Source organism: Cygnus olor, chromosome 23 (assembly GCF_009769625.2).
Source record: "Cygnus olor isolate bCygOlo1 chromosome 23, bCygOlo1.pri.v2, whole genome shotgun sequence".
NCBI classification, from domain to species: domain Eukaryota; kingdom Metazoa; phylum Chordata; class Aves; order Anseriformes; family Anatidae; genus Cygnus; species Cygnus olor.
Genome location: NC_049191.1, coordinates 4,492,037 through 4,516,838, shown reverse-complemented (window position 1 = coordinate 4,516,838; position 24,802 = coordinate 4,492,037). Strand labels below are relative to the sequence as shown.

General features: G+C 57.6%; 2 protein-coding genes and 1 non-coding gene across 15 annotated transcripts in view; all 3 read right to left on the bottom strand.

Moving 5' to 3' along the window:
* Nucleotides 1-4,060: 4,060 nt before the first annotated feature.
* On the bottom strand, nucleotides 4,061-13,345 carry RCC1 (regulator of chromosome condensation 1). 5 transcript variants are annotated; one of them, XM_040534723.1, is made up of 13 exons: nucleotides 13,318-13,345; nucleotides 13,032-13,077; nucleotides 12,585-12,630; nucleotides 11,782-11,839; nucleotides 9,332-9,416; nucleotides 9,026-9,213; nucleotides 8,525-8,704; nucleotides 8,336-8,432; nucleotides 7,617-7,739; nucleotides 7,247-7,402; nucleotides 6,790-6,909; nucleotides 6,206-6,358; nucleotides 4,061-5,627 (listed from the first exon to the last, which is right to left on the bottom strand). In XM_040534723.1, exons 5-13 carry the CDS (start codon nucleotides 9,402-9,404, stop codon nucleotides 5,452-5,454), a joined length of 1,266 nt encoding a protein of 421 aa, XP_040390657.1. In that variant the 5' UTR covers nucleotides 9,405-9,416; nucleotides 11,782-11,839; nucleotides 12,585-12,630; nucleotides 13,032-13,077; nucleotides 13,318-13,345; the 3' UTR covers nucleotides 4,061-5,451. The 5 variants fall into 5 exon arrangements, with proteins under 5 accessions (XP_040390657.1, XP_040390654.1, XP_040390655.1 ...); XM_040534720.1 differs by lacking the exon at nucleotides 13,318-13,345 and having other exon boundaries at nucleotides 13,032-13,299; XM_040534721.1 differs by lacking the exons at nucleotides 11,782-11,839; nucleotides 12,585-12,630; nucleotides 13,032-13,077; nucleotides 13,318-13,345 and adding an exon at nucleotides 10,749-10,797.
* Nucleotides 12,730-12,934, bottom strand: LOC121059064. The gene has a single exon (XR_005814420.1). It is a non-coding gene; the product is annotated as a small nucleolar RNA SNORA73 family (small nucleolar RNA).
* A 1,432-nt stretch (nucleotides 13,346-14,777) lies between the features above and the next one.
* PHACTR4 (phosphatase and actin regulator 4) overlaps nucleotides 14,778-24,802 on the bottom strand; it is a 63,985-nt gene continuing 53,960 nt past the window's right edge. For all 9 annotated transcript variants that reach the window (XM_040534713.1, XM_040534712.1, XM_040534715.1 and 6 more), the window contains 8 exons: nucleotides 21,609-22,188; nucleotides 20,730-20,953; nucleotides 20,138-20,288; nucleotides 19,450-19,505; nucleotides 18,520-18,581; nucleotides 17,596-17,733; nucleotides 16,833-16,909; nucleotides 14,778-16,262 (listed from right to left, as the gene is read on the bottom strand). In XM_040534713.1, coding sequence (XP_040390647.1) covers nucleotides 16,247-16,262; nucleotides 16,833-16,909; nucleotides 17,596-17,733; nucleotides 18,520-18,581; nucleotides 19,450-19,505; nucleotides 20,138-20,288; nucleotides 20,730-20,953; nucleotides 21,609-22,188 — 1,304 coding nt within the window. In that variant the 3' untranslated portion in view covers nucleotides 14,778-16,246. The remainder of the gene's footprint in view (nucleotides 16,263-16,832; nucleotides 16,910-17,595; nucleotides 17,734-18,519; nucleotides 18,582-19,449; nucleotides 19,506-20,137; nucleotides 20,289-20,729; nucleotides 20,954-21,608; nucleotides 22,189-24,802) is intronic.

The following is a 24,802-nucleotide window of genomic DNA, read 5'->3' as shown; positions in this document are numbered from 1 at the left end:
CGCAGCCCTGCTCCGCACCGAACCGGCGGCGCTCGAGGCGGCTCTCTGCGGCCGCCGCAGGTCATCAAGATACAGTTCTAGTTTAATAGCCCAGCCGCTCAAAGCCTGGCCCAAATGACATTTGTAATTTAAATGCAAATGAGGATTTAGTGCAAATGCAACAGAAAGGGGCGTTGGAGCCTGTAACTCTCATGCCGCTTAATGAGACTTTGGGTTTTAGGGTGTTTATCGCTTCTGGCACGGCACCTTGGGAAGCGCAGGGACGGGAGCGCGCGGGGCTGGAGCAGAGCATCCGTGGGACCTTGGCCAGGGAAGGGGAAGCTCGTGAAGGTCAAAATGCTCATGCGAGGAACCAGAGGGCAGGCAGGAGGGGGAGCCCGGTCCCCTGCATCCAGGACCCTTGGAAAATGAGCCCCATCCCCGGCTCCAGCAATTTCACAGCCCAGAGAACAGGCGGCGGTGCCAGCCACGCTTCCACGCGGCCCCTGCTCACGTGCACCTCACGGAGAGTTTCAGGGAACACATTTGCAATCCTAGAAGACATTTGCTGCTGCAGAGAACATTCCTCTTTTTTTAATCAGTCCACAAAATAATGAACCCTAATGTAACGCGCTTGATTCTTACACGTGTGATTAATTACGCAGCCGCCTGTTTCTTTGCACCACGGGTCTAGACTGACTTCATAATTGCATTATTATGCATAAGGAAATGACTAAGTCTGCCTGTCGTGGCGAGGACACGGAGATATCTTCCACCACCCTTTCTGCAGAGGAGCCTGGGATGCGTTGAGGCTCTCAGGCCTGAAGAGATGCTTCTTGACTTGTGATTTATCATTTAAAAAGCAAAAAACAACCCGCCATGAATAATTACCAGGGCTTTTTTTTTTTTCCCCCCTCTCCTCCTCTCAGTTACGAACCCTGCTCAACTCGTGCCTTCATGCCAAAGCTAAAAGCAGCTGAGCCCTGTGTGAGCAGCACAGACCCAATGCACTCCAGTGCACAGCCCCGTTATACTGGGACGTACTGGGATGTACTGCCCGCACTCCTGCTCAGCGCTGCCCTTACCGAGTGCGGTGGGACCAGGCGGGGCAGGTGCCCAGCCCTCTCATTCGGCCGCAGACTCATCCTTTAGGTCTGACGATGTTCCACAGGGCGGTTTAATTAGCCAGCTCCCAGAGCCCAGGGAAAAAAGGCTTCCGTTGTGAACGCTATTTGATGGGAGGATTTGGCGATGTAGGTGTTGGGTGGGGGTCATAATTAGGGTTAGGGTTTGGAGAGAGAGAAAGCACAGAGCCCCGGTGTGCGTGGGGCTGTGTAAAGGCTGCCAAAGGCCGCTCAGGTCTCCCAAAAGGACGCCAGCAGGAAACTTTGCAATAATTAAAGCTCATTTCCTCTTCAAGGCAGGAAAAGGAGGCCAAGAAATCAACTCAGCAGCCCCCAGACCGCCTTGAAGACAGACGCGCCTCCCTCCCGGGGGTCCCTGGGGAGCGCTGCACAGGTAGCTGCTCTGCATCCGAGAACGCAACCAGAACAACAGAACAACAACCGCTCAGCGCGCGCAGCGAGACCAAAGAGCCTCACAACGCTCATCCTCCGCAGATGCTAAAAGCCCCAAATCCACGCTGCGATCGTATTTTTCCTGTAAACCGAACACTTCTTGCACACTCCGAACGGTAGCGCATGAGGACCGGGAGCACGGGATTTGTGCAAGCCGGTGGTGGTGAGGATCAGGCAGAGGGAGCTGAGGGCCTGGGGGCTCTGGGGGGCTTGGTGCCTGGTGAAGGCAGCACCGAGCTCCTTCTGGCCCCAGCTCCTGAGCAGCGCCGGGAGCGCTGATCGCAGCCGTTCGGCCATCCGGAGCCGTTTGTCACGCTGAGCCACAGGGAAGGTGACAAGAGCCACCCCTCAGCAGTGCAGAAAGCCCCAGCCGTGCACTAAGTCCTGTACCCCACAGCTGTTGTGGGGATGGGGCAGGGCTTGTCCCCCCCCCCCGCCCCACCACAGGGCCCAAATTCCTCCTCTTCATCCCCAAAATGCCCCCACCTCCCCCCCCCCACCGACTTGCCAGTGCAGAGCCACGTTAATGAGACGTTTCCCTTTCCTCAGTTGTTTTCCTTCCCACCCCTGTCCTCAGGGGCTCCATCCTTCCCCAAATTTGGAGCAACTTCCCCCTGAAGCGTCACTCCGGCTCCCAAGACAACGCGAGCTGATTCATCAAGGCAGATAATTTTAATCTCCATTGTTTGTGTGATTGATCTCCCCAGCCACGTTTTCCCCTCTTTCTTGAAAAGCCGCCTCGCTCTGCAGAGCTCCAGCAGGCTCCTCACCCGCGTGGAGATGGTTTCTGCTCCCAGAAGCGGGGCAGGTGGGTGCTGGGGTGATCGGGGTTGTGTTCCCAACCAGCTGCACCAGCTCCGGGCTGGGGATGAGGCTGGGGGAGCTGTGCGGGATGGTGCCATGCTGCAAAAACTGGCCCGAAATGGGGGGTCGGGGCTCAGCAATGGGCTGAGCCCAAGCCCTTACCTTTTGTTCTTCCTAAAGACGTTTTCCACGGAGTTTTGAACGAGCCATCACCTTTACAGAGGCCTTACCCTCTTCAGGAGGCACTCGCACCACCGAAGAACTGCCCCAAACCCCCCACCTCAAACCCAGACCCCAAACCCAGCCCCACCGGCCATTTAATCCCTCCGCATCCAAGCCAGCCCCAACCCCACCAGGGCTGGAGATGCGGCGGAGCGAGCAGCCGCTCCTGCAGCCCCCGCGGCCGAGGCAGCTTGTCAGCATCGCCCCGTCCACACGCCGCCAGAGGATCCCCACGTCTCCCAGGATTAAGGCTCTCCGCACTTATTAGCTCTAAATAGGTCGGAGCGAGGCGCGTGCAGACGCGCATCGCACCGGAGCCGCCCAAGTTCAGAGCCCTGCGTCACGGCGCCGTTGGTGGGCGCTGAAAAGGGCTGCAAAGGAAAAGGGGGGGGAGCTGGTTTGTTTTCCCTGGAAGGGGTATAAAAATAACCACGCTGGTTTTGGAGAAACAGGCATTAATGCTGAGCTTGTCCCCAGGAATCAGGCCCCGGAGCAATTTCCCTCTCGGGTGTGGAGGAGTTGGAGTGGGGGCGAGGGTCCCAGGGAGCAGCATCAGGTTGTGGTGGGCACTTGCCCAAGGCTCAGCCCACGCTGACGGTGAATTACAGGGAACGGGCAATGAAAGATGCTCCCCAGGTCCACATCCCAACGTCACGCTTACACGGAAAATAAAGGAGCTGTTTGGGAGCCCAGCACGGCAGCCACCCAACACAGCTCTTTAGTGGAGATTTTTTCTCTTTTTTTCCCCCCTTTTTTTTTTTTTTCTTCCTCCTGCTCAGCACCCCCCTCCAGCTGCATGCTTAGATCGCCCCCAAATGCACCTCAGAGCTTGTCCCGGCCGAGCCCAAAACTCGCAGGAGCCGTGGAGCTGAGGCTGTCCATAGCCCAGCTCCTTGTAACCCAAGTAACCACGCGCCCAAGCCCAAATCCCCAGCTGGAGGCTCATTAAGGAACCCGCTCCCAAACCAGTTAATGAGGAACAGACACCGGAGGCTCCAGGATGCGATCGACATGCCTCGACGCTCCAGCTGCAGTGCAAATGTGCTCCCACCAGCGAGCCCGAGCTCCCTGGTGGTGCCGGGGGCAGGACGGGGCTGGCCCCCACCCCACAGCTGGCCCCCGCTGCAGGGAGGGCGACGGGGCGAGCAGGACCCCCCAGGAGCCATCCCCTCCTCGCCCCGCTCCCCTGCACCCTGCCGCCCCCAGCGCCTCCTCCTGCTGCCGTCCTGCGGCCGCGTCCCCACACTGCACCCGTGCACAGGCGTGGGGCACCGGGTACGGGCACGGGCAGCACCCGAGGGTGTCCCCGCACCCACGGAAAGCGTCCTGCCACCCGCACCCAGCCCTCGCCACGCACAGACACCAAACCTCAGCCCCTGCAGCACCGCCGGGGTTGAGAGACGTGAGCCTGGCACGAGCGCTGTGCCCACGGAGGTGCTGCCCACCCCCCCCCAAACCGAGGGGAAAGCCCAGGGTTTACCAAAACTCAGTTTATTCCAAACATTAAAAGATTACTTTTTTTTTTTTCCTCTCTTCCTCAATCAACCAAAATACTTTACATTTTCTTTAAAAAATTTGACCTAAGCCGTTGTACAACCCCCAGCCCCCCACCCCCCTGCCCTGCACACACACCCACCGCTTCCCCCCGTCGCTATAACTTAACACGTAAAATCTGTCCTCGGAGCCCCCCCTCTCAGTCCAGGTACCTGGAAGGCAGCGCGGAAAGAAAAACCGGGGCAGGCCGGGCACAGGGAGCGAGACCAGCTGGAGCAAGAACCGGAGACGACGGGGAGAGTCCCGTCGGTTGGAGGGATTAGGTGCATAGCTGGGTTTGGTTTCTGTCTTCTCAGCGAGGCCTTAACAGCAAATGAGGCTCCTTCCTCACCAGACGGAGGAGAGAATTAAACAGAGAAAATTAGAAGAACTAAGTCCCCTCCGTGGCATTGGCTTTGCTGGGTTTCCCAAGGTGATGGGAGCAAAGAGCAAGAGTGGAAGAGATTGTAGAAAAGAGATGGAGGGAGGGAGGTTGGGGAACGTTTGATCCTGCTCCTGGCCTCGCTTCTTGTGGGATTTTGGCTCAGACTCAGAAGTGAAGGTTGGAGGGAGGAGCCCACCTTCTCCAGCAGCAAGAGTCCCACTCGCAGCACCTGCTCCACGTGCAACGGGCGGCATCCAGCTGCAGTCCCCCTCCCCAGGCTGCAACACCCACCGTGGGGCACACGAATCCATCCCGGCCAACCCTCAGCACCTCTGCGCCACTGCGAGGTGTGTGAGAGGGAAACAAAACGAGAGCTCCCTCCCCAAGTCCCCGCCGCACGGGAATGTTTCTGCTGGACTGAGACGTCACCCAACCAAGCCCAGGCAGACAAATCTGTAACAGGAGAGACCTGCGCACAGAGGTAAAAGATGTTCAGGTGAAGGGGATGGGGGGAGCACCTGGAGACTTCGGAACAAGGGAACCTCAGGAAGCCTGATGCCCAAACCCTTCTGTGTAGTGAAGCACAAGGCACTCAGCTTTGCTGGGCCAGGAAATATCAAAAAAAAAAAAAAAAAAAGGTGGAAAACCCATCTAGTCACAGCACTGAGATCAGTTTAGGACCAAGCTGAACTGGAGGAGCTGACAGAGCACCTGGTACCACGGGAAGACAGACACTTGCAGACAGAAAACACGAGCATCCCTGCAGATCCCTGCTCCAGCCACGCAGACACCGCCAGGACCCCTCGGGGCCCGGCTCCAGGGGCCCTCCTGCCTTCCCTGACGTGGTCTGCGAGAGAGCAGAGCTGGGAACCAGCCTCCCAAAAAGAGACCAAGGGCAGAAGGTGGGTGTGTGCGCGGGCCCCGCGATCCCGCTGTGCTCCAGCCGCTTCATCAACTCTGCTCCTTGTCCTTGACCAGCAAGACAGTGTGTTGGCCTCCGCTGGACACGGCCAGGACCACGCGGTTTTCCAGCTGCTTGCCCGTCATCTGCACGGGGCTCCAGACGTCGTCCTCCTCCCCGGTGCCCAGCTGGTAGTTGGTGCCCATGCCCCAGGCAAACGCTCGCCCTGCAAGAGAGGCGAGACGAGTTTGGGTTCTGGGTGAAGTTCTGAAATCCCCAAGCAAGGGGCGACCGAAGGGTGCCAGAGAAGCAGGCGGGGGTAAGAGAAGGGAGGTGTTTTGGCCTCCCTCGAAGCAGTTTTTCATCACACAGCCTGCTCCCAGGCCAGGTTTCCCCCCCCATCCATCGACACGCTGCCTGTTCTCACGTGATGGCAAATCCTTCCCACAGCTGCGGGCCGCACGTGTTCCAGGCAAGCCAACACAGCGCCGGAGCACACAGAGCTCTCGCAGCAGCCGAGTTCACAGCTCGGAGAAGGGACCAGCAGGTCAGCGACCCCCTCCCGGGTCAACACTCTTCCCCAAACCTTGCCGCCAAGTGCCCACAAAAATATTTGAGCAGCTGCTGCTCGGCTCCCGCGGGCTGGGTGCTTGGCAGGGGCTGCAAGCACTGGGACCCGGCTCAAATCCTGCCCCAGCAGCACGTGATGAAGCCCCGGGGGGGTTGAGTTGGTTGGGCAGCACCCCAGGAGGGACAGATGAGGGGCGGGCAGCGCTCCGTGGGCAGGGAGTGCCTGCCACTCACCGTCACTGCTGACAGCGTAGCCGACCGACGCGCCGCACGCCACGGAAGAGATGCTGGGGAGGTCGGGGATGACGGTGGGTGTGCTCCTCTCTTCTGCCCCTTCCCCGAGGCCTAACCGGCCGTACTCGGCCCGGCCCAGGCTGTAGGCTTTACCTGGGGCACGAGAGACGTGCAGGAGGTGACTCGAAGTGGAGGGAAGCCCGCTGTAGGCAGACCTTTCCTCCCCCAGGGCTGATCCCAGAGGAGCTGAGAGCACCGCTCCTCCCTGCCACGTCCCAGATCCCAACGCGGGGCCCCCAAGCTGCACAGTGGGGGACAGGACCCTACGTGGGTTGCTGTTACCACCCCGGTCTCTGCTTCAAATCCATGCCACTTTTTCAACCGGGCTGTGCTTCTGGAAGAGCCAAACAGCCCCTTCACGGCTCACCCACACGGACGCTGCAGCCACGCTGCCCTGAACACCAGGGACTCAGAGGGATTCAGCGTTTCCCCCGCACCCCAACACCTCCCAGCTCGGGCGAGACCCACGGGAGCCCTGCTGCGCTCGGCACAGCTCCCAGCCCCCCCGACCCACTGCGGCTCACCCTCCGAGTCCAGGCAGACGGTGTGGTGCTGCCCGCCGGAGAACCCGAGCCAGGACTTGGTGGAGTTCTTGAAGGACGTCAGGTTCTGCGGGGAGAAGCAGGGCTCGGTGCCCTGGGTCCCTGCGGGGCGGGACGCACAAACCCCGGCACGTCAGGAACACGGGCACGGACAGCCCGGGCCAGGCACCGGCACTGAGCCATGCGCCCGGGGCTCACCCCACTAACAGCCCAGCTCCCCCAGTCCCAGCGCTGAAGGGTATCGCATTTCTGCCCAAATCCACGGGCTGTGAGGGCTGGGACCTAAACCCAGAGCTATGCAGGGTGATCCCCCCGCTCGTTTCCAGCTCCAGTCCGTCCTACACCGGGCACTGGGAGCGCACGGTGGGTTCAAGGTGTTCTGGATCCCCACCAAAGCCACCGAGAAGGCAGGAGATCTGGAGGGACCAAGTAAACTCACCCAGCTGGTGGTAGTTGGAGAGGCCGAACCCATAGATGTGACCTTCCTGCGTGACGGCAAAGGTGAAGTAAGCCCCGCAGAAGGCGTCCTGGAAGCGCATCTTGCCTTTGTTGCCTCTGCCTCTGACAGGGACACGCTGCGGGACCAGCAGGCGCTCTGGGGACAAGAAACAAGGCGCGGTATGAGAACTAATGCTTTACACCCTTTGCACCTCCCCTTAGATCACCGAATTCAAGCAACTGATTTACAAACAAGCCCCTGAGCTGCTGGGGAAGGGACAGGGTGGGCGGGTCCCTGCTCAGCGCTGGAGCCCAAGCACACGGCCCGCCCGCCGCAGCCACGAGTGTCCCCGAGCACCAAAGCCACTCACGCAGCCCTTTCCGCCCTCCTCGGTTGGCGAAGAGCTCCGGCACTCTCCCCAGCTGGCCCTGCTCGCCGCAGCCGCACGTGAACAGGTCGCCGTCCATCGTCAGCATCACCAAGTGGTCGTTCCCTGCGAGGAGACGTGGGAGGTGAGCGAGCAGCAGCCACTGTCCAGACCCTCGAGGACCCCAGCAAGACCCAGGGGTCACAGCAAAACCCCAGCTGTCCAAGCCTTCTAGAATTCGGTGGGGTTTGCTGCTTCCTGGAACACTTGAAACACCAAGATCTCTCTTCCTGATCCCATTTCCCCATTTGAAACTCCACAGAACTTTCACTGGGACGGTTTACAGGCACAGGCGCCCCCCAACCTCACCTGGGCCCTGGATGAATTCCCTGGCTGCTCTGCCAGGGAAAATCCAGAGAGGGTGAGCGCCTCAACCCCACGGGGTGACAGTTAGGGCACTAACTGTAAAGCATTTCAGACCAGCCATAAACTAACTGTACAGCTAAACTGTAAAACATGTTAATATTTGACCCAACCTGATTTAAAAACAACACTGGGGCTAGCAGAGACACGAGGTCTGCTCTCTCAGGAGCCAGAAGGGAGCAAGCAGACCCTTGTACCCAGGAAAAAGGGCACGGACCCTCTGGACCCTCACCCCCCAGCCAAGGCTGAAACAGCCTCGTTCAGCAGCCTGACCCGTGCACACCCAGGATCTGGCTCACCTGAGACAATTTTAACGACAGGTGAGCTGAGCTGGAGGAGCACAGGGACAGAGCTCGTCTTCATAGGCTCCAGCAGGCCTATCACCCCGTTGTTATCCTGGGTGAGGAGACACACGCCCAAATGAGTCACTGAAGCAGCCCAGCAACCCCCAGCAGAGCTTCCAGAGATTTTCTAAGTAATCGACGTACCCGGAAAGAGCCCCAGACAAAAACCCTGCCGTCATCCGTCAGCGCCGCTGTGTGGCTGTCCCCCGCCGAGACCTGCACCACCTTCTCCTGCAGCTCCACCAGCCCCGGCGTGTTCTCAGACCCTTCTGCCGAGGTGTCGCGCCCGAGGGCGCCTTCGTCGTTGCAGCCAAAGGTGTAGATCTGCAGACAGAGCGAGCCGGTCGGGAAGGGACACAGAAGTCAGCAGGACGTTCGTGAAGCCAGGGGACGGAGCCCCACCAGGCTCAATTATCCCTCTGCACCCCAAAAACTTTGAGGTCTGTGGCACAGACACCATCCAGGAGCTGGAGCAAGGGACACCTGCAAGTTGCCACCCCGCAGCTACACGGGGGCGGAGCGGGGTCCGATCCCGACCCTGCCCCAGGATACGAGGACCTCCCCGAGCTTGCGGGGGGTCGCAGCTCAGCCTCCCCCATGTCCCCACGCTGCCCCCTCCACCCCAGCCTGAAATGCCGCACTCACCTTGCCCGTCTCGCTGAGGCACACGGTGTGCATCCCTCCTGCCTCCGCCTGCACGATCATCTCCGGCAGCTGCACCAAGGCTGGCTTCTTCCTCTCCATCACGCCCTCGCCCAGGCCCAGCTGGCCGACGTCCCCCTGCCCCAGCGAAAGCACCAGGCCGGGCTGCGTCCGGTGGGACGGGTGGCTGACTGCATCGCGGGGCAGAAAGGAGGCATGCGGAGCGCTGCCGGGGTAGGGTGTGGGGGGGGACCCCTTCCAGTACAGCTGCGCAGGGAATTTGGGGGCTCCCGGGGGGAGTTTGCTTACCTTTAAGCTTCTTCCTGGCGGGAGACTCGTCTTCTGGCACAGGGCTTTTCTTTGCAGTGCGTTTTCCCGGCATGGTGGTTCAGACCTAAACAAACAAAGACACTGTGAGGGGATCACCCAGCCGGGAGCTTGCCGGGAAGCCGCAGCGCAGCTGTCAGGATTTTTCTCCGAAGACGGTCCCCGGGCCTCCCCTCTGATCGCCGCAGCCTCCATCTCCTAAGGGTCTGAGGACAGCGAGTTAGGATTCGAGCACCAACCTCCACCCCAGTTCGAAAACCCCAGATTTTCGGTTTTCTTACGCGCTTCGCCCACCGCGTGCTCCCGCTGCCGAGCCTCCTGCAACTCTGCCCTCCCCACCAAAACCCTCCGCTTTCAAACACCCCGCGACCGTCCCAAGGGGAAGGCGGGGACCCTGGGCCCCCCCCCCAGCCCCTTATCCCGAGGATCCCCGTTTGAATCTCCCGCCCGCCCGCCCTTCCCCGCCACCCCCCTCCGGTTCCGCCGCTCCCCGGCCTTCCCCAGCCCAACACCGAGCTGGGGGGGGGGGGGGGCAAAGCTGCGGCCCCCGTGCGGAGCAGTAGGTCCCGGGCCCCCTCCCCCCCCGGTGCCCGTCCCCGTCTCTTCTCTCCCCCCTCCCCGTCCCCGCTCGGTGCCCCCGGCCCCGGGGCCGCGCTCCCACCTCCGCCGCGCCGCCGCCGCCGCGCTCCCGGCCCCGAGCATGCGCGGGGACGGCCCCGGGGGGGGGACAACGGGGACCGGGAGGGGACCGGCGCCCTCTGGTGGTGGCTGCGGGGGGGCCCGGGCCTGGCCCCGGCGCACCGGGCACGGGGGGAGCCCCTCGGGACAGCTGCATCCCCCCCCCCCCGGAGAGGCTGGGGCAGTGCGGAGGGGGGGGGGGAAAGCGGCCGGCAGGGACCTGGAGCCCCCCCGTGGGGTCCTTTGAGGGGGGGGGAGGAGCCCCAGAGCGGGGGGATCCCCCCCCGGACACTGGACACAAACGGGGGGCTCCCCGCAAGCCCCTCCGCCGTCATTCTTTGCCCCGTGAACGATGGGGAACGCGGCCGGGAGCCCAACAGCCCCGGAGCCCCCCCCCCGCCCCAAAAAAAAACCACGAAAGCCGCCTGCCCCAGCCCCCGGAGCAACTTCCAGCCCCGTTTTAGCAAATTCTTTCCCCAAACCGAGCGGCGCAACTCGCTCGGCCTCACGAGCTCTGCCCCCTGAAGCTCAGTGCCCCCCCCCCCCGCCCCCCCTTTAGTTTTCCTCCAGGGCAGTTCCTGCCCAGCCCGCCAGCCCCGGGCACCCCCTTTCCTTCTCCCTCGCCAGCTCCGAGAGGCCCCGCAGCCCGGCCCCGGCAGCCGCCCCTCTCCTCCTGCTCAGAGCACCCCCAGCCCTGGGGACGGCGCCACACACTACTTACAGGCGGGGTTAAAGATCCCCAAGTGTTCATAGAGGCCCACCGGGAATGAAAGCTGCTCTAAGCCCCTCACTTAACAGGGGGGAAAGACGCCCACGTACGGTTACCCGCATCATAACAGCCCTAAAGCCAGAGCTACAACCCCCAGCCCCCCACCCCAGAACTTCCGACGGCTCTAAGGGTTACAAAACTTTCATTGGTGGTATCCGCACCAGTAATCCCCAGTAGTGGTCACGTTGAGCTACGACCTCCCAGTCCCAGGAGCTGAGACTGCTGGCAATGAGGGCAGGCTGAACGCCATCCAAGGGGGGTAGAACCCAACTCTACACAAAGTGTTTACTTGGGGCTTCCTGAGCTCCACTCAGAGAACAAACCAATGCCAGAGAAAACAGCCACACGACACCATTTCAAAGTACTTTATTTGTCAGGCACAGCATCACCGGTCCCAGAACATTCACAGAAGCCGCCAACTTCCCAGATGGACACTGACCACCAGCTGTACACCGTACCATGACTTCCATACCATACTCCCACTCTCACCCTCTTCCCCAGCACCAGGCAGCCTCCCCTCACAGCCACAACAGTTCCCACTGCCTCGCTTCACTTCTTGGGCTCCTTTTCAGGTGCAGGACCAGGAGGTGGTGCTCAGACACGTGCTCCCCCAAGCTGGTGTAGATGAGGCATGGAAACCCACCAGAGCCCCCAGCTCTGCGGTCCTCAGGGTGCAGCTCACCCACAGGAGTTCAGCCCCTGCTTCATTTCGTGTGCCACCTCACGCAGCAGCTACACAACCCCCCCGCAGCCTCTGGGTGCTCTGGTACAGCAGAGAACTGCTCTGGAGGTTGCTTTGGGCAGAAAACTGCAGGCCCCCAGCACGAAGCACGTGCTCCGAGGTCACCACGTGTGGGCACCTCCTCCCATTTCCAGCCCGCTCTGAACTCTGCAGAGGCTCGGACTGCACACCCTGCAGGAACCGAACCTTGGCCACCACCTCTGCTCAGCATTTGGGCTGGAGCTGTGCTCGGGGCATACTCACCCTCACTGGGCACGCACACTGAGGTTGGTAGCACTCAATCACAGGCTTTCTCCAGTGTCTGCAACAACAACAGAAATAATCAAGAAAGCTTATTGCTTGTGTTCCACGTGGGTTTTCCTACTTATAGTCTGGCAGGAAGCACAATCCATTTTGGTAGTCCATCACATACGTGACCAGGGACAGTACAGCCACGTGCTCCCAGCCCTCATTAAGCAAACCACATGCCCCACATGCCTTCCATTTCCCTTCTCCCCAGTACGGGCCCAGTGCTTCTGCACCCACATTACTGACACATTTTTCCCAGAGTAAAAAAAAAAAGTCTGCTTTGCTTTGGGACTGATTAACATGGAAGTGAGCGCACACGGGCTGTTCCTGTTCAGATGAGGCTGAGACGACAAAATGGCTGAGCTGGGTCAGGTTTCACAAGGGCAAGGGTCTAAGCCAGGGCCTCCATGACTCCGCACAAATTTGGTTCTGCTCTTTCCCAAATTCACATAACAATAAAGCCTCAGAAGCCAATTAAGCATCATTCACCTTCACAAACAAAAGCTTTTCCCCTTTTTTCTAATATTCAGGAGCAGGCCTCTCATATCCTCATATCAGCCCAACAAAAGCTCAGAACCTAAGGAACGCACAAACTAAGCTTTTGCTGTTAAACACCACTATTGGTATTTCATTATTTCAAACCCCTGATCCATTTCAGTTTGCACAAGCCAGTTAAAAGCAAATACCTGAAACTTATTCAAAGGGGAAACTATCGAGATGACAAGGTAACTACACAACATTTGTGCACAATCACTCACCTTCCAAAGCAGCGTGCCCCCCACATCAAGTTTTTCAAGTTAGAAGCTGCAAACAAACAAAGGGCGTTAAGTAACTGCTCTCGGACTGTCCGACCTGCACCCCCCCCGCGTCTCCCCATGTCCCGGAACGAAGCCCCCCTGTGTAATTTGTTTCCTGCATGGTTTATCTCCTCTGTAACGGCCCGGGGGCTCAGAGAAGCAGTAGGAATATGCAGGCTGCAGACTCGAGGCCCGGCTCGTTCTCCAACGTTGTGGAAGGGGACTGTACGTCACAGGCCCGAGGGCCTACGCTCCCGTGCGCCACACGGACAGAGCCATGAGAGAGCTACTTCTCCGGGTGTCCACGTTGGGGCCTGCCCCCCCACACCCCCTTACACCCCCCCCCCAAGCCTCCCCTCACCCCGTTACACCCCTCCGGTCCCCCCCGCTCCGCAGGCGGACACTCACTCGGGGAGCAGGCAGGCCGAGGCCGGACCGAGCATCAGGAACGAACCTGAGGGAAGGGAGAGGAGGCGCTGAGGGGCGGCGCTGCCCAGAGCGACCCCCCCCCCCCCCGGGGCGCGGCCTCCCCCTCAGCGCAGGTAGGCCCGGGGCTGGCTGCAAGCAGCACCGCCCTTCGCAGCCCTCAAAAAGGTCACCGGCTCCATACGCCGCAGCAAGGAGAACGGGAAAAAAACGAGAATAGGAAAAAAGAGTGAAAGAAAAAAAAAGGAGGGGGGGAGGCCACACTCACCTTCCACACTCGCCGCCCGCCGCCGGGGAAAGAGGAGGAGACGCTGCGCGCCGCGGTATTTATAGAGCGCCCCGGGGGGCGGGGCCTGGGCGCTCATGCGCGGAGAACAAGAGGGAGGGCCCAGCGGCTCGTGTGCAAAAGGGGCGCTTTGGCGGGAAAGGGGCCGGGCGCAGCGGGAGCGGGGGAAGCATGCGCAGTGGGAAGGCGGGAAGGGGGCTGAGGGGGGAGGTTTGAATCCTGGAATCACTGGGGTTGGAAAAGCCCTCAGAGATCGTCTGGTGTAACCGCCCCCTGCCACCACCGCCACCCACTGACCATGTCCCCAAGCCCCACGTCCAACCTCTCCTTGAACACCCCCAGGGACGGTGACGCCACCACCTCCCTGGGCAACCCGTCCCAACGCCTGACAGCTCTTTCTGAGGAGAAATGTCTCCTCACTTCCAACCTGAACGCACTAGTCAGTGAGCCTTGTCTGTAAGGCCACACAGGATGGGATCCCAGTTGTGTCCCCACAACAGGACAGGGGAGGGGGGCAAGATGACCTAGGCCTGGGGTGTGTAACTGTAAAGAATAGGTGAGAAAGTCCTGGTGTGCACGTGTCCTCACGTGTAAATCACTTAATTTAGTATGCACGCCTAAACTGAAATGAGCTAAAGAACGAGATGGCCTGAGCATGCACAAGACCTGGGTTTAAGCAGCAAACACAGTGAGGAAGACTACCGACGGCCACCAGATTCACCCCCAAAACCACCAGTGGGAACAATTATGCCCGCATCAGGGACATTTGCATATTTTAATGAGTTATGGGAAACTGTATGTATGTGTTGGTTATTCCTTGGAAACCTAATGGATATGCATGTTTTGATTGTATGTAACCGCTGTAGCCTAGATAACTGGGCACACACACTGGGTGGAATGATCCCGTGTGTCTGGCACCACAGTTAAAGAACGTCTGCTTTCTAAAACCCAAATTGAGCCTTAGAGAGTTTATTTGACTGACTTTTAGGGTAACAGTTCAGCCCAGAGCAGAGCAGGCTGAGGGGAGGCCTCATGGCGGCCTGCAGCTCCCTCACGAGGGGAGCGGAGGGGCAGGCGCTGAGCTCTGCTCTCTGGGGACAGCGACAGGACCCGAGGGAACGGCATGGAGCTGGGACAGGGGAGGGTCAGGCTGGGTGTTAGGGAAAGGTTCTGCACCCAGAGGTGGTCGGGCACTGGGACAGGCTGCCCAGGGACGTGGGCACAGCCCCGAGCCTGGTGGAGCTCAAGAAGTATTTGGACAATGCTCTCAGACACATGGTCTGGTTTTGGGGTGGTGCTGTGTGGAGCCAGGAGTTGGACCCGGTGATCCCTGTGGGTCCGTTACACCTCAGGATGTTCTCTGATCCTGGGGAGCAGAGACCTTTGAACCCCCAACCCCCTCCAATAGGAGCCATTTAAAACACAACCAGAGCAGCAGTTTAAAAAAAATCCTAAAATACTTTTATTCAATAATTAAAATCTGTTGATGAGGAGACAGATATACAATGCAATGATTTAGTCTACAGCCGTACTGTACACGGGGAAGCTGTGAGGGACGCGGACCCCCCGCGGGCGAAGGCAGCGCCGGGCGCAGGGCCCGAGCCTTGGCATGGCGCGGAGGCAGCGCAGCGAGGCCTGGCCTGCCATGGGGCTCCCAAAACAGCCCGAGCACCACGCCGGCAGGTCTGCGAACAAGGCGAGCCCTCCTCTTCATTCCCACAACCTGCAGGCCTGTGATACTCCCTTCATGGCTAGTGGCATCTCACACGTGGGTTAGTTCTGTGCATGATACAGCAGCGCGCCCATACCAGATTTTAAACCCAAAGTTCCGGAAGAACCAACTTGAGATTCTCAGAAGAGCAAGAGTATCTATTTTAAGGTCACTTTTTTAAACCCCTTCTCCTCCCCGCACCTTCCACCCACACAGTGAAATTATCAAGTTTCCAGTAGGTTTTGCTGTAAAAATGAGAAAAGGCAAGTTTCACCCTGATTTGGGAGAGTAAAAAAAACATCTGAGAGGAAGCGATGGTAAAAAGAATTTACTACTACCACAGCTTCCCCAAATTAAAAAGTTTTAAAAAGGCAACAGTCATTTCCTGGTTCTGTAATTTGTTAAACAAGCCTAGATATTCTCAAGACAAGATCCATTAACATCACCGCAAGTGTGAGAGAGCAGGGAGGGAATGCTTTATACATTTGTGTTTTGTTTTTTGCCTTTTTTTCTGTTTTTAAGTTCTTTTGTTTTGATTTTTTTTACAAAAAAGATGCAGCATATGTTAATATCTATACAATTCCCTTCCAGGACAACAAACCGTTGGTCAGTAGTGATTCAGGACATTAAAGATATGACAGACGCGAGCAAATCCAAAAAATTACGAGTCACATGTCAGTTGTCTGCCAGGTCAGCACCTGCACAGGGTTCTCTGTACACAGCTAATATACACGCGTGCTTCCTAGCACATCCACTCTCCATTCCTCAGCTCTCCAACACCAGAGCTGCCAAGTTTTTTCCTCCTCCAGGTAAGGAGGAGGAAACTAAGGGTTTGCACCCAAAAGGAGTATGTACAGCTGAGAACCGGGCCCGTCACGACAGAAAGGGAGCTGGGGAACGAACTGCTCGTTCACAGGTGCGTGGACTCCTGGCAGGGATGCTGGCGGCGGAGGAGAGGCATATTGCTGAGCTGCGCGAGGTATAGTGTTCAGTTCCAGCCTGATGGCACTCGAGACGTGTTTGTTCCAGTGAAATGCTACATTCAGACAGGATTCCCCCTTCCCTGGCCAAAAGCCCTTTTCTGGATATGTTTTGAAGGCAAATCTTGGAAGAGGCGAGGTTCTACCCTTGCTGTATTGCCCAGGAGAGGGACGCAGAGAACTTCCAGTCCTCTTGGGTCTCTTGCTCCTTCTTGGAAGATTATGGTCGATGGTACCTAAAAGCCAAGTGAAAAAAAAACCAACAAAGTGTCATCCTTGGAACTTGGGTTAAACAGCTACTGAACTGAATCATTTCTGAATTCTCAGCCCTCAGTGAAGCTGTTCACAGTTTCACCTCTGCCTTAGAAAGCATTTGTGCTCTGCAAACACTCAGCCACACAGCTTGGGGGCGGGGGGAAGAATCACTCGCGCCATGATGCACAGGTTACTGCATGGGTCACATCAGAGCTAACTACCAGTGCGCTTTGTGGCTGTGGCTTCTGCCATATGTCTCTAGCCCCGGAAGAGCACACTCTGGCTGCAGCCTCACACAGGTTTCAGGAACACCCTAAACCAGCCACTGGCCATTTTGAGTTTCCAGGATCTAAGCCCCAGTTTAGGGAAGAACACCTCTTCATGTCAGGTACCCCTCCTGTCACCCAACAACACCAAGGTGGAAAGGGATGTTAAATCTGCAAGTGCTGCACAGGTCGTTTTTCCTATGGATTTAATGCTCTGCCTCCCAGCAGCACCCCTGCAACACAGCTCTCCCAACAGCACTGACTACACGAGCGCTGTGGTCTCACCGTGTGAACTGTTTGCTCTCCTCGTGGACTTCCATTTCACAGCTCTTAAACTCGTTTAGCTCCTTCCGGATGGCAGCCTGCGTGAAAAGGGAGAGATCTTTATCTCCTGCTGGGGCATATGACCCTCTATCCCCCATTTTAAGTGAGCTCAGACACGGCAAGAAGGTGTTGTGGCTCCAACACTCCTGCTCAGGGCTGATTTCTATCACCTTTCAGTGGTGAAGCGAAGAGTAAGAGCAGTTTTTAAACATAAGCCTGAATCCCGCAGCTCCTTTTGGTAGAGGAAGGAGCTGATTGCAGCAGCCACCTCAGCTTTCACAGATCCTTCGCACCAGGCAGAATTTAATCTGCCCCACCTCCTCCACACCAAGGCCGGGCAGTCCCCCCAAGTGGCCAGGGAAGATGAGAACAGGCGTCTTCCCCGCCAGCTTGCCTAAGCCTGCCTCAGCCTGTGAAAAACCGCACTCCCCCAACCACCGCCCCGTGCCTTGCACCCTTTTATACCACCCAGAAGCCGAGACAGGTCACGCTGCAGTGCAGGCAGTGCCCGTGTGGGCTCCGTGTCACCGTGGAGGGGGCAGGAACAGGGCTGGGTACAGCACACGTGGGTGAAGCACACTGGTGGTGCTTGGTGGGGTGGCAGAGGGAAAGATGCGGAGGTTAAAAAAAAAGAAGAAAGAGCAATTCTCGGCTCTCAGCCTTTTGCTTGGGACACCCTGACCTAGCTCCCTGCCCCACCTGGGAACAGGACGCTCCCTGTTACCTTGTCAGCCGGTGTAAGCTTTGTCCACGGCTTATCTGCTCGCCGGTCGTAGTCTTGAGCATCTGTCACTTCCACATATTCGTTAAACCTCAGGATCTTCCTGGCCTGCAGCTCTGCCACTGTAGGCCTTTGGCTAAGCTGAATGCAAGAACAAAAAGTTAGCGTGTGCCTTGTCCCCAGAGCTGCTCAGGAGCTGCCATCCCAGGAGAAACAGAGACCAGCTCCCTCGCTGGGACACCGAGGTCCTGCTCACAATGCAGCCTGCAAGGGACCAGGCAAATCCTCTCACAGACGATTTACCTCTAATGGGTCTTGTTTGGATCACGAGGCCACAAGGGCAGAACCGAGGCCACACTCCCAGGAAGAGAGAACGAGGGGCTTGGGAACAACCACTGCAGGGTGGCCCCACATGACACCCCTGAACCAAGCCCATTTTCTGCTTCAGCTACAGCAGAACTCACATTTCGTATCTGCAGGCCCTTGGGAAGATATTTTCCCCAGCAATGTGTAACAGCGAGTAACCTGGGCATCACAGCTAAAAGCAGCTCTGCTCGGCTTCTCCCGAGCTGTTCCTTGTGAAATGAATTTTGGGGAGCATGGTGTGAATGTCGTGGCCACTGAAGTAATGCTGTAACAGGCCAGCACGGGCAAACCTTTCAAGTGCCAGGTGCCAAACAGATCTCACCTAGCTTGTTACACCTGATGCCAGCTCAGATCTGTCAGCGCCAAAACTGGCTGCGGTGCCAAGGGCTGGCGTGGCTGACAGACCACATTCTGCAGTCCCCGCAGTCAGAGGGCACCGGGGACAATTACACAACAGCCCCGTGACTTCACCCGCAGCAAGGCGCCTACGACGTGCTCAGAGCCACCACCGTCCCCGACAGCTCTGCCAGATGGCAGTCGCAGCACGACGGCCAGCAGTACCTTTCTGGTGAGCCTGCGTTTGATCTCTCGCTTCTCGGCTTGACGGTCAGCTTCATTTTTCGCTGCCAAGGGGGAAAAAAAAAAGAAACAATTTTTTTCCCTGTAAGCATCACAGGTTTTGAAAAGCGCCTTCTGGACTTGAACAGAGAAGAACGTCGAGCTTTATCAGACTGACTACGTATCTGCACTCACTACAGGCAGAGAGAGCAGCCCAACTCCATACCCTTACTCACCGAGCGCTCCACTGACTGACAGTGGTAACGTGGGCCTTAACATGGCACGCGTGAGTCATTCTCTCCAGCTGCATGTATGTTAAAGATTAATGGCCATGCTGTCAAAATACATCCAAACCTCTTTGCAGATCGCTCTTCCCCAAAGCTATTATACTAATAGTTTAAAGAGAACAGCAGTGCAGATAAATATTTTAAATGGAAACTTCCTGAACTGACATTTCCCCAAGATGTTTAAAACTGTTGCAGAACAAGGTATGGCCAAGAGAAACACCGCTCACTGAACAATGAGCTGCTGCTTTCTGGATTGTATAGTACAATGCTGTGATGTCTGGACCACAAATAAAAGTCCAGCCCAAACAAAAACCTGTAACAGTCCTTGCTGTGTAACTTCAGAGCAGAGTCTTAACCAGTTCACATATTTTGCCCTGGGGTTTCAGGCAGGGGACTGGTAGTGCTTCCACAATATGATGCTTTGAACTATATTGCTTGGTGCCACCACTGAGGGCCTGATTTTATCCAGGTTCTAATGGTAACAAAGTACTGGGAAAAGTCAGCAGAACTGCCTTCCTACAGTGATGTAACCAAAGCATCTCCATCTGTACATTTCAGGCAGACTCCACGTATCCATGTACTAAAATGTGAGATGGGAAACACGGCAGCTTTTATTACTTAGGACCACCAGAGGAGCATTACTCACGTTGAAGTATGTTCCTCTGCTCCAGTTCTTCTGCTGTCGGTCTCTGACTCAGTCGTCTAAAGAAAAGCAGAACACATTACGCGCTTGTCATCTGGTCATCCATCAGCAGGGGATGAAGAACATCACTGCTTTTGTGGTCTGAGTGCTCTCAAACCTCCTCAGCGCTGCTCAGTCACCAGTGGAGATCACTGCTGCCCTGTCTGGGGCTCTCCTCCCCTCCACTCAAGCAAAGCAGTTCAGCCCCAGGCCCAGGTTAGGGAAGCGCTCTGCCCCCCAAAAGCTCAGGGGAAACTTCTTAGGGCAGATGAGCAGAGACTGGAATATCAGCAGCCCCAGCTTCACCCACCCCCATCAGCACTCCGCCTGCATCTGTTCTCATCTTTATAGGCCATCTGTATTTTACGGCAGTAATGCTTCTGTAGTCCTTGAGATTTTCCCCTCCCAAACCATTTAACATCTGGAATCAGGGGCCTGTTAGGAGATATTGCTCAATGCCAGGAGAAAATTCCAGCCTTTATAACGCAGGGGGGAAAGCAACACTTGGCCTCCCAGCCCTGATCCAGCAGCACTGCCCCAACCAACCGTGGTGTTCCAGCAGAGGCTGCTTAGAGAAGACACCAGCTTTGTCCAGTCCCACCCCTCAGGCCTTATCGACGCTTCACACGCAACCCTCCTCTGCTTGTGGTACCTGGTCAGTGTCGACCCGATCTGGTTCCGAATTTGGTTCCACTCCTCCTTGCTCTTCCGAGGAAAGACAAACTTTTCTTCCTGCACCGCGGTTGCGTTCCCCAGCTTCATGGCTAGCGTGTCTTTCCTCTTCACTTTGTTAGCCAGCGTGCCTGCGGGGAGAGCGATGGGATGTGACTGAGGACGGTGGTGCCTGAGCACAGCCCCTGGCAGTTGTGCTCTCCCCCGGGGTTTGCTTTCCCAGCTCAGCACTACAGCACCCAGCCGAGCCAGAACTGGTCACTACAGCAGCAGCCAGCATCCCTGCGCGATGCCAGCAGCTCAGCTGATGCCACCCCACCTGAAGGGGTGGGACAGCACAGGCTACTGCATTCACCATCTGCAGCTGGAGGGAGAGCATCTCACCAGATGAACATGCAGGTTTGGCTGCTGCAGGCTTTGAAAAGGCAGGGGAGAGGACGTGGTACAGCGTGAAACCAAGAGCCAGCAGCTTTGAAGCACTGCATGAACCAGCTCTTTGATACAGATCTCAATACAGCCAGGACTGAGTTCATCAGGGGCAAGGAGGGAGAGCTGCAATGTCAAAGCCTTACTGTTATGGCTTTCATCTTCTTCCTCATCCTCGTCATCTTTGTACAGGATGGGCCCCTCCGAGTCAGAGTCGCTCATCCCTTCGTCTCCCTCCTGCTCCTCTGGCAGGACCTGGGGTACCAGCTTTGGGATGACCGTTACAGACGGCACATCTCCAATATACACACGAGGGCCCGGAGGCTGCTCTTCTTCCTGGTCTTCATCTTCCTCTTCCTCATCGTCTGGACTAACGAGAAGCACACTATTACATCTCAACACATCCCACGGGCGCTGGGGAATACCCTGGACATGAAGCCCTGTTAGCTGTGCTCAGCCCATAGAAGGCAGGTCTGTGGGAGCCCCGTAACCAGAGACAGAAGAGCCCCGTGACCCTGCTCCGTCCCCTCTCCCCAAAACACAGGGAGCTCTGGGGGGAAATGCCAGAGACAGGTTCACTGCAGAAACAAGCAATCCTCTTGCCACCCTGCGCTGGGACTTTCAGGTTCAGCTCTGGTACCACACGAGACAGCCCCTTTCCCACTTCCCTTTGCAAAAGGCAAGGTTAAGCAGGCCACGACTGGATGAAATCCAGAACCTCGTTTTGTCCTAGTGCAATTAAGGACAGGCCAGATTCCTGGCACCCGCCTGCATTTGTACTCCAGAACACATTTCCCTTGGAGTGACAAATTCGCAGAACTGGGTTTAACTTCACGGGGAAGATGCACCGGGCCCCTAAGAGGCTGAAAGATTCAGCCAACGGGCAAAACGGTTTCCGGAGTGTTGCAAAGAGCAAAGAAACCAGGGCTGCTCTCTTTGCCGTCAGAACCTGGCTGCGAGAAGCAGGGGGTGCAACTCCAGCATGCCGGGGAAGCGTTACCGGAGGTAACGGGTGAGGTACTCACACTTTCAGCATCTCGATGGTGACCGGCAGGGACCTCGTCCTGCCCAGCGTGCCGCTGTCCTCCCCGAAGGCGTCGTTCTCAAAGAGCAGCGAGTGGGCTCTGTGCGAGCCGTCGGCAGGCGGCGTGACGGGCAGGGGGCTGGCCAGCGCCTGCTGGATCCGGATGTGCAGCGGGACCTGGGGCAGCCGCGGCAGCGCGTGAGGCTCGCCGAAGCCTTGCTCCGCCGTCCTCTTCGCCGCCTCGGGGGGCCTGAAGTCCTCAGGAGGAGGGGGGGGCTCTTTGGGCAGGTCCAGGGAGCGCGGCGGGTCCAGGACGGGGGTGGAGGTGGGCAAGGGCACGCGGGGAGGCTCCGGCGGTACGTGCGTGGGCAGCGGCGGCGATGGCGAGGGCGGCGGGTACGCGGGGGCCACGTGCATGGGTATCAGCACGGGGCGGCTTGCCGTCACCGTCCTGTCGCTCGGGGGCTTGGAAGCGAGAGCTGCCTCTGACGTGGTGCTAGGCAGGAGGCCTCTCTTCGGTGGGAGAGGAGGGGAAGGCTTGGACAAGCCCGTTCCGCTGTTCATCGCTTGAGAAAGTTCAGCTGGAAACCAAAGGAACACAAAAGTTAACGGGGCGTTTGCCAGGTGCGCTTCACCAGTGTGGAATAAGCAGCAAAGGACTCAGAACCTCGGCCCAAACCGTCCCAACTGCTCTTCTGCTACGAGGTGCCAGCAATAAGCAGCTTGCAAGCCTCCAGTGCGCCCTTCCTGCAGCAAAGGTAAGAGCTGGGAGAGCAGCCAGACGCACGCGGGCTGGGAGAGGTCTGCGCGCCCTGCTGCTGCGGGGGGACACAGCCCCAGCCCTCAGATGGCAGCAGATGGAGCTCACCCAGAGCCAGCACGCTGCCAAGGAAGGCAGGGATGTAGGGCGCTTCACGGCTGTATTTACAGCATCCCTTCGCAAAGGAATCCGAGGCATGCAGGGCACCCCAGACTCCGGTTGTGTTGACGGTTCCCTTGCACGTTAAAAAAAGAAATAAATTGGGGGTAGTCTCATTTGGAGGTAAAAGGCAGCAGAGCTGCAGGCAGCAGCGTGCCTTCCCCTTCCCCTTCCCCTGCCAGCCCAGCCCAAGGACACCTCGCTGCTGGCAGCTCCTGCCTGAGGACGAGCTTTTGCTCTGCTCCAGAAAAAGTACTAACGCTTCCAAAACTACTTAAGAGCCTTGAATCTTCATCGGATTTGTCTGGGTGATGGAGGAGACGGGAAGGAACTGGAATCACATCGTATTAAGGAAAACAGCCGCAGGAGGAAATCTCTTTAGGTTCCTAGAACACCCTTCAGGCCCTACCGAAGAAGTTGCACCCGTGAAGACCGCTCCGCTCTTGCTGTAGGAGCCTGTAACCTTCAGCATCCATATTCTGATGACTTGTGGGGCTTGGAGAGGTTTTGCTCACCTGCTGGAAGCGGAGCAGAAGACGGCCACGCAGCCGGGCCCCACCAGGGAGCTGGAGGAGTCGCGCACCACAAGAGGGTGCTGCGAGCAGGGAGCGCCCCGCCAAGATAAGGGCGCATAACTGCAGAGAGGTGGGCACATTTCTGGGATGTTTAGCATTTTTAGACTTTCCCCTCGTAGATTAAGAGCCAGATTGTGGAAAACACCGAGTGCCCTCAGCTCCCATCAGCGCCAGCCCGGAAGGGTCGCAGTGTCCCCTCAGCAGCGCTCGAAGCCTGGCGGGACCAGGCTGGGGTCACCTTTGGGTAACAGCAGACAGATTTTGAAAGGGACCGAGCAGTTGGCAGGAGAAAGAGGAGACAGAAGAGGGCTGGGCACCACTTAAAGCATCCTCCCGAGCCAGCCAGCACTTCAGCGTGATAAGGAGGGAAGCCAGCGAGTGCCACCGCGGCCGGATCCACTGCTCCAGCCCTGACCAGATCCCAGCTGCTGCTCCTGGACCCCCCCAGCACCACGCACCGGGGCCGCGCCGAGCTCCCAGCCGTCCGGAGGGCACCGTGTGCCCTGCTTTCTTTTTCAAGCTGATGCTGATTAAAATCCCAGCCCCCAAGAGCAAGCGTTTCCTTAGCCTTATTTTCAGCTGCTGCCTCAGACAGCAGGACTGCTCGCAGAACGAGCACAATGAACGGCTTCACGAGGGGACAAACGGGCGGTCTGCACGCTGACAGCTCTCCCTGCCTGGGTTACAACAGCAGCAGCACAACAGCTAAAACATGCCCGGAGACAGAGCATGCACCAGAGACCTCATGAAGCCAGTTCCACTGCTGCTGTTTACCCACAGCAGCAAAACGAGGCTCGTGCAGCAGTGATGGCACGCACAGCTCCGTCGTGCCTCTGCTCTCTCCTCCAGGAAACGAGGGGCTGGCTGCTCTCCTCCCTTCTCCTCCACACCCCTGCAGCCACAGGTGCACCCAGCTCCGGATTTTGGGCAGGCTGGGTCCAAACACACGTTGGACAGACTGTCTTCAGCCACATTTTTTGTTCCACAAGTACCTCCTGCAATTAATGCTGGGGCATTTCAAATACCATCTGCGACGTGTGCAAGCAGCTTAAAGAAAACAAGAAAGTATTTCATCGGGTGCTCAGGCATGGTCGGACTAATCAAGCTGGTCTGGCATACAGGAGTGTTTAATACCATATCAAGGTCACTTGCAAAACCTGCTAGGGCAAGGAGAAGCCCCAAACCGAGCAGAGGGATGCAGTCTGCACTGAAAGCAGGGGCCCAGGCTAGTTCAGATGGTAACTTGCACACAATCTTGGCTTCTACCGCTGCCTCCCAAACCACACCTGCGTAACGCCTCCGCTTTGAGATACCAACACAGACCTGTCCCATTGATCTTCCCAGGAACCTCCCTCCTGACCTGTACCAGCCTCTGCTGGCCCAATGCAAAGATTAGCAGGTGACCTGAGAAATACGAACAGGCTAGGGACTGAAGTGGTCTCATTTTCCCCAGCAGTGCTTCTGAAAGTCCTGAACAGGGCAGGATCTCAGCTTTAAGAAACTCTTCCCAGATCATCTGCTTAGAAACAGAGCTAAGACACTTAATTCTTTCCCTAAGTGTGAAGATTCAGCTCAAATTACACCAGAGTATTCGTCCACGGGACAAGACATAAGGACACAAGACTAACGCAGCAATATCCTGGCCTCAGACCTTGGAGAAGGTGCCCGGGTATAACCAAGTCTCATCCACCATCCACGATC

Bases quoted from the DNA above. Each gene is read 5' to 3' on its own strand.
- RCC1 (XM_040534719.1), bottom strand. From the start codon at position 10,051: ATGCTCGGGGCCGGGAGCGCGGCGGCGGCGGCGCGGCGGAG. The intron at 7,403-7,616 runs GTGAGTGGCTTT...TCTTGTCCCCAG, and splicing joins AGGAGGGCGGAAAGGGCTGC to AGCGCCTGCTGGTCCCGCAG. The intron at 6,359-6,789 runs GTGAGCCGCAGT...CTCGTGCCCCAG, and splicing joins CGTCTGCCTGGACTCGGAGG to GTAAAGCCTACAGCCTGGGC.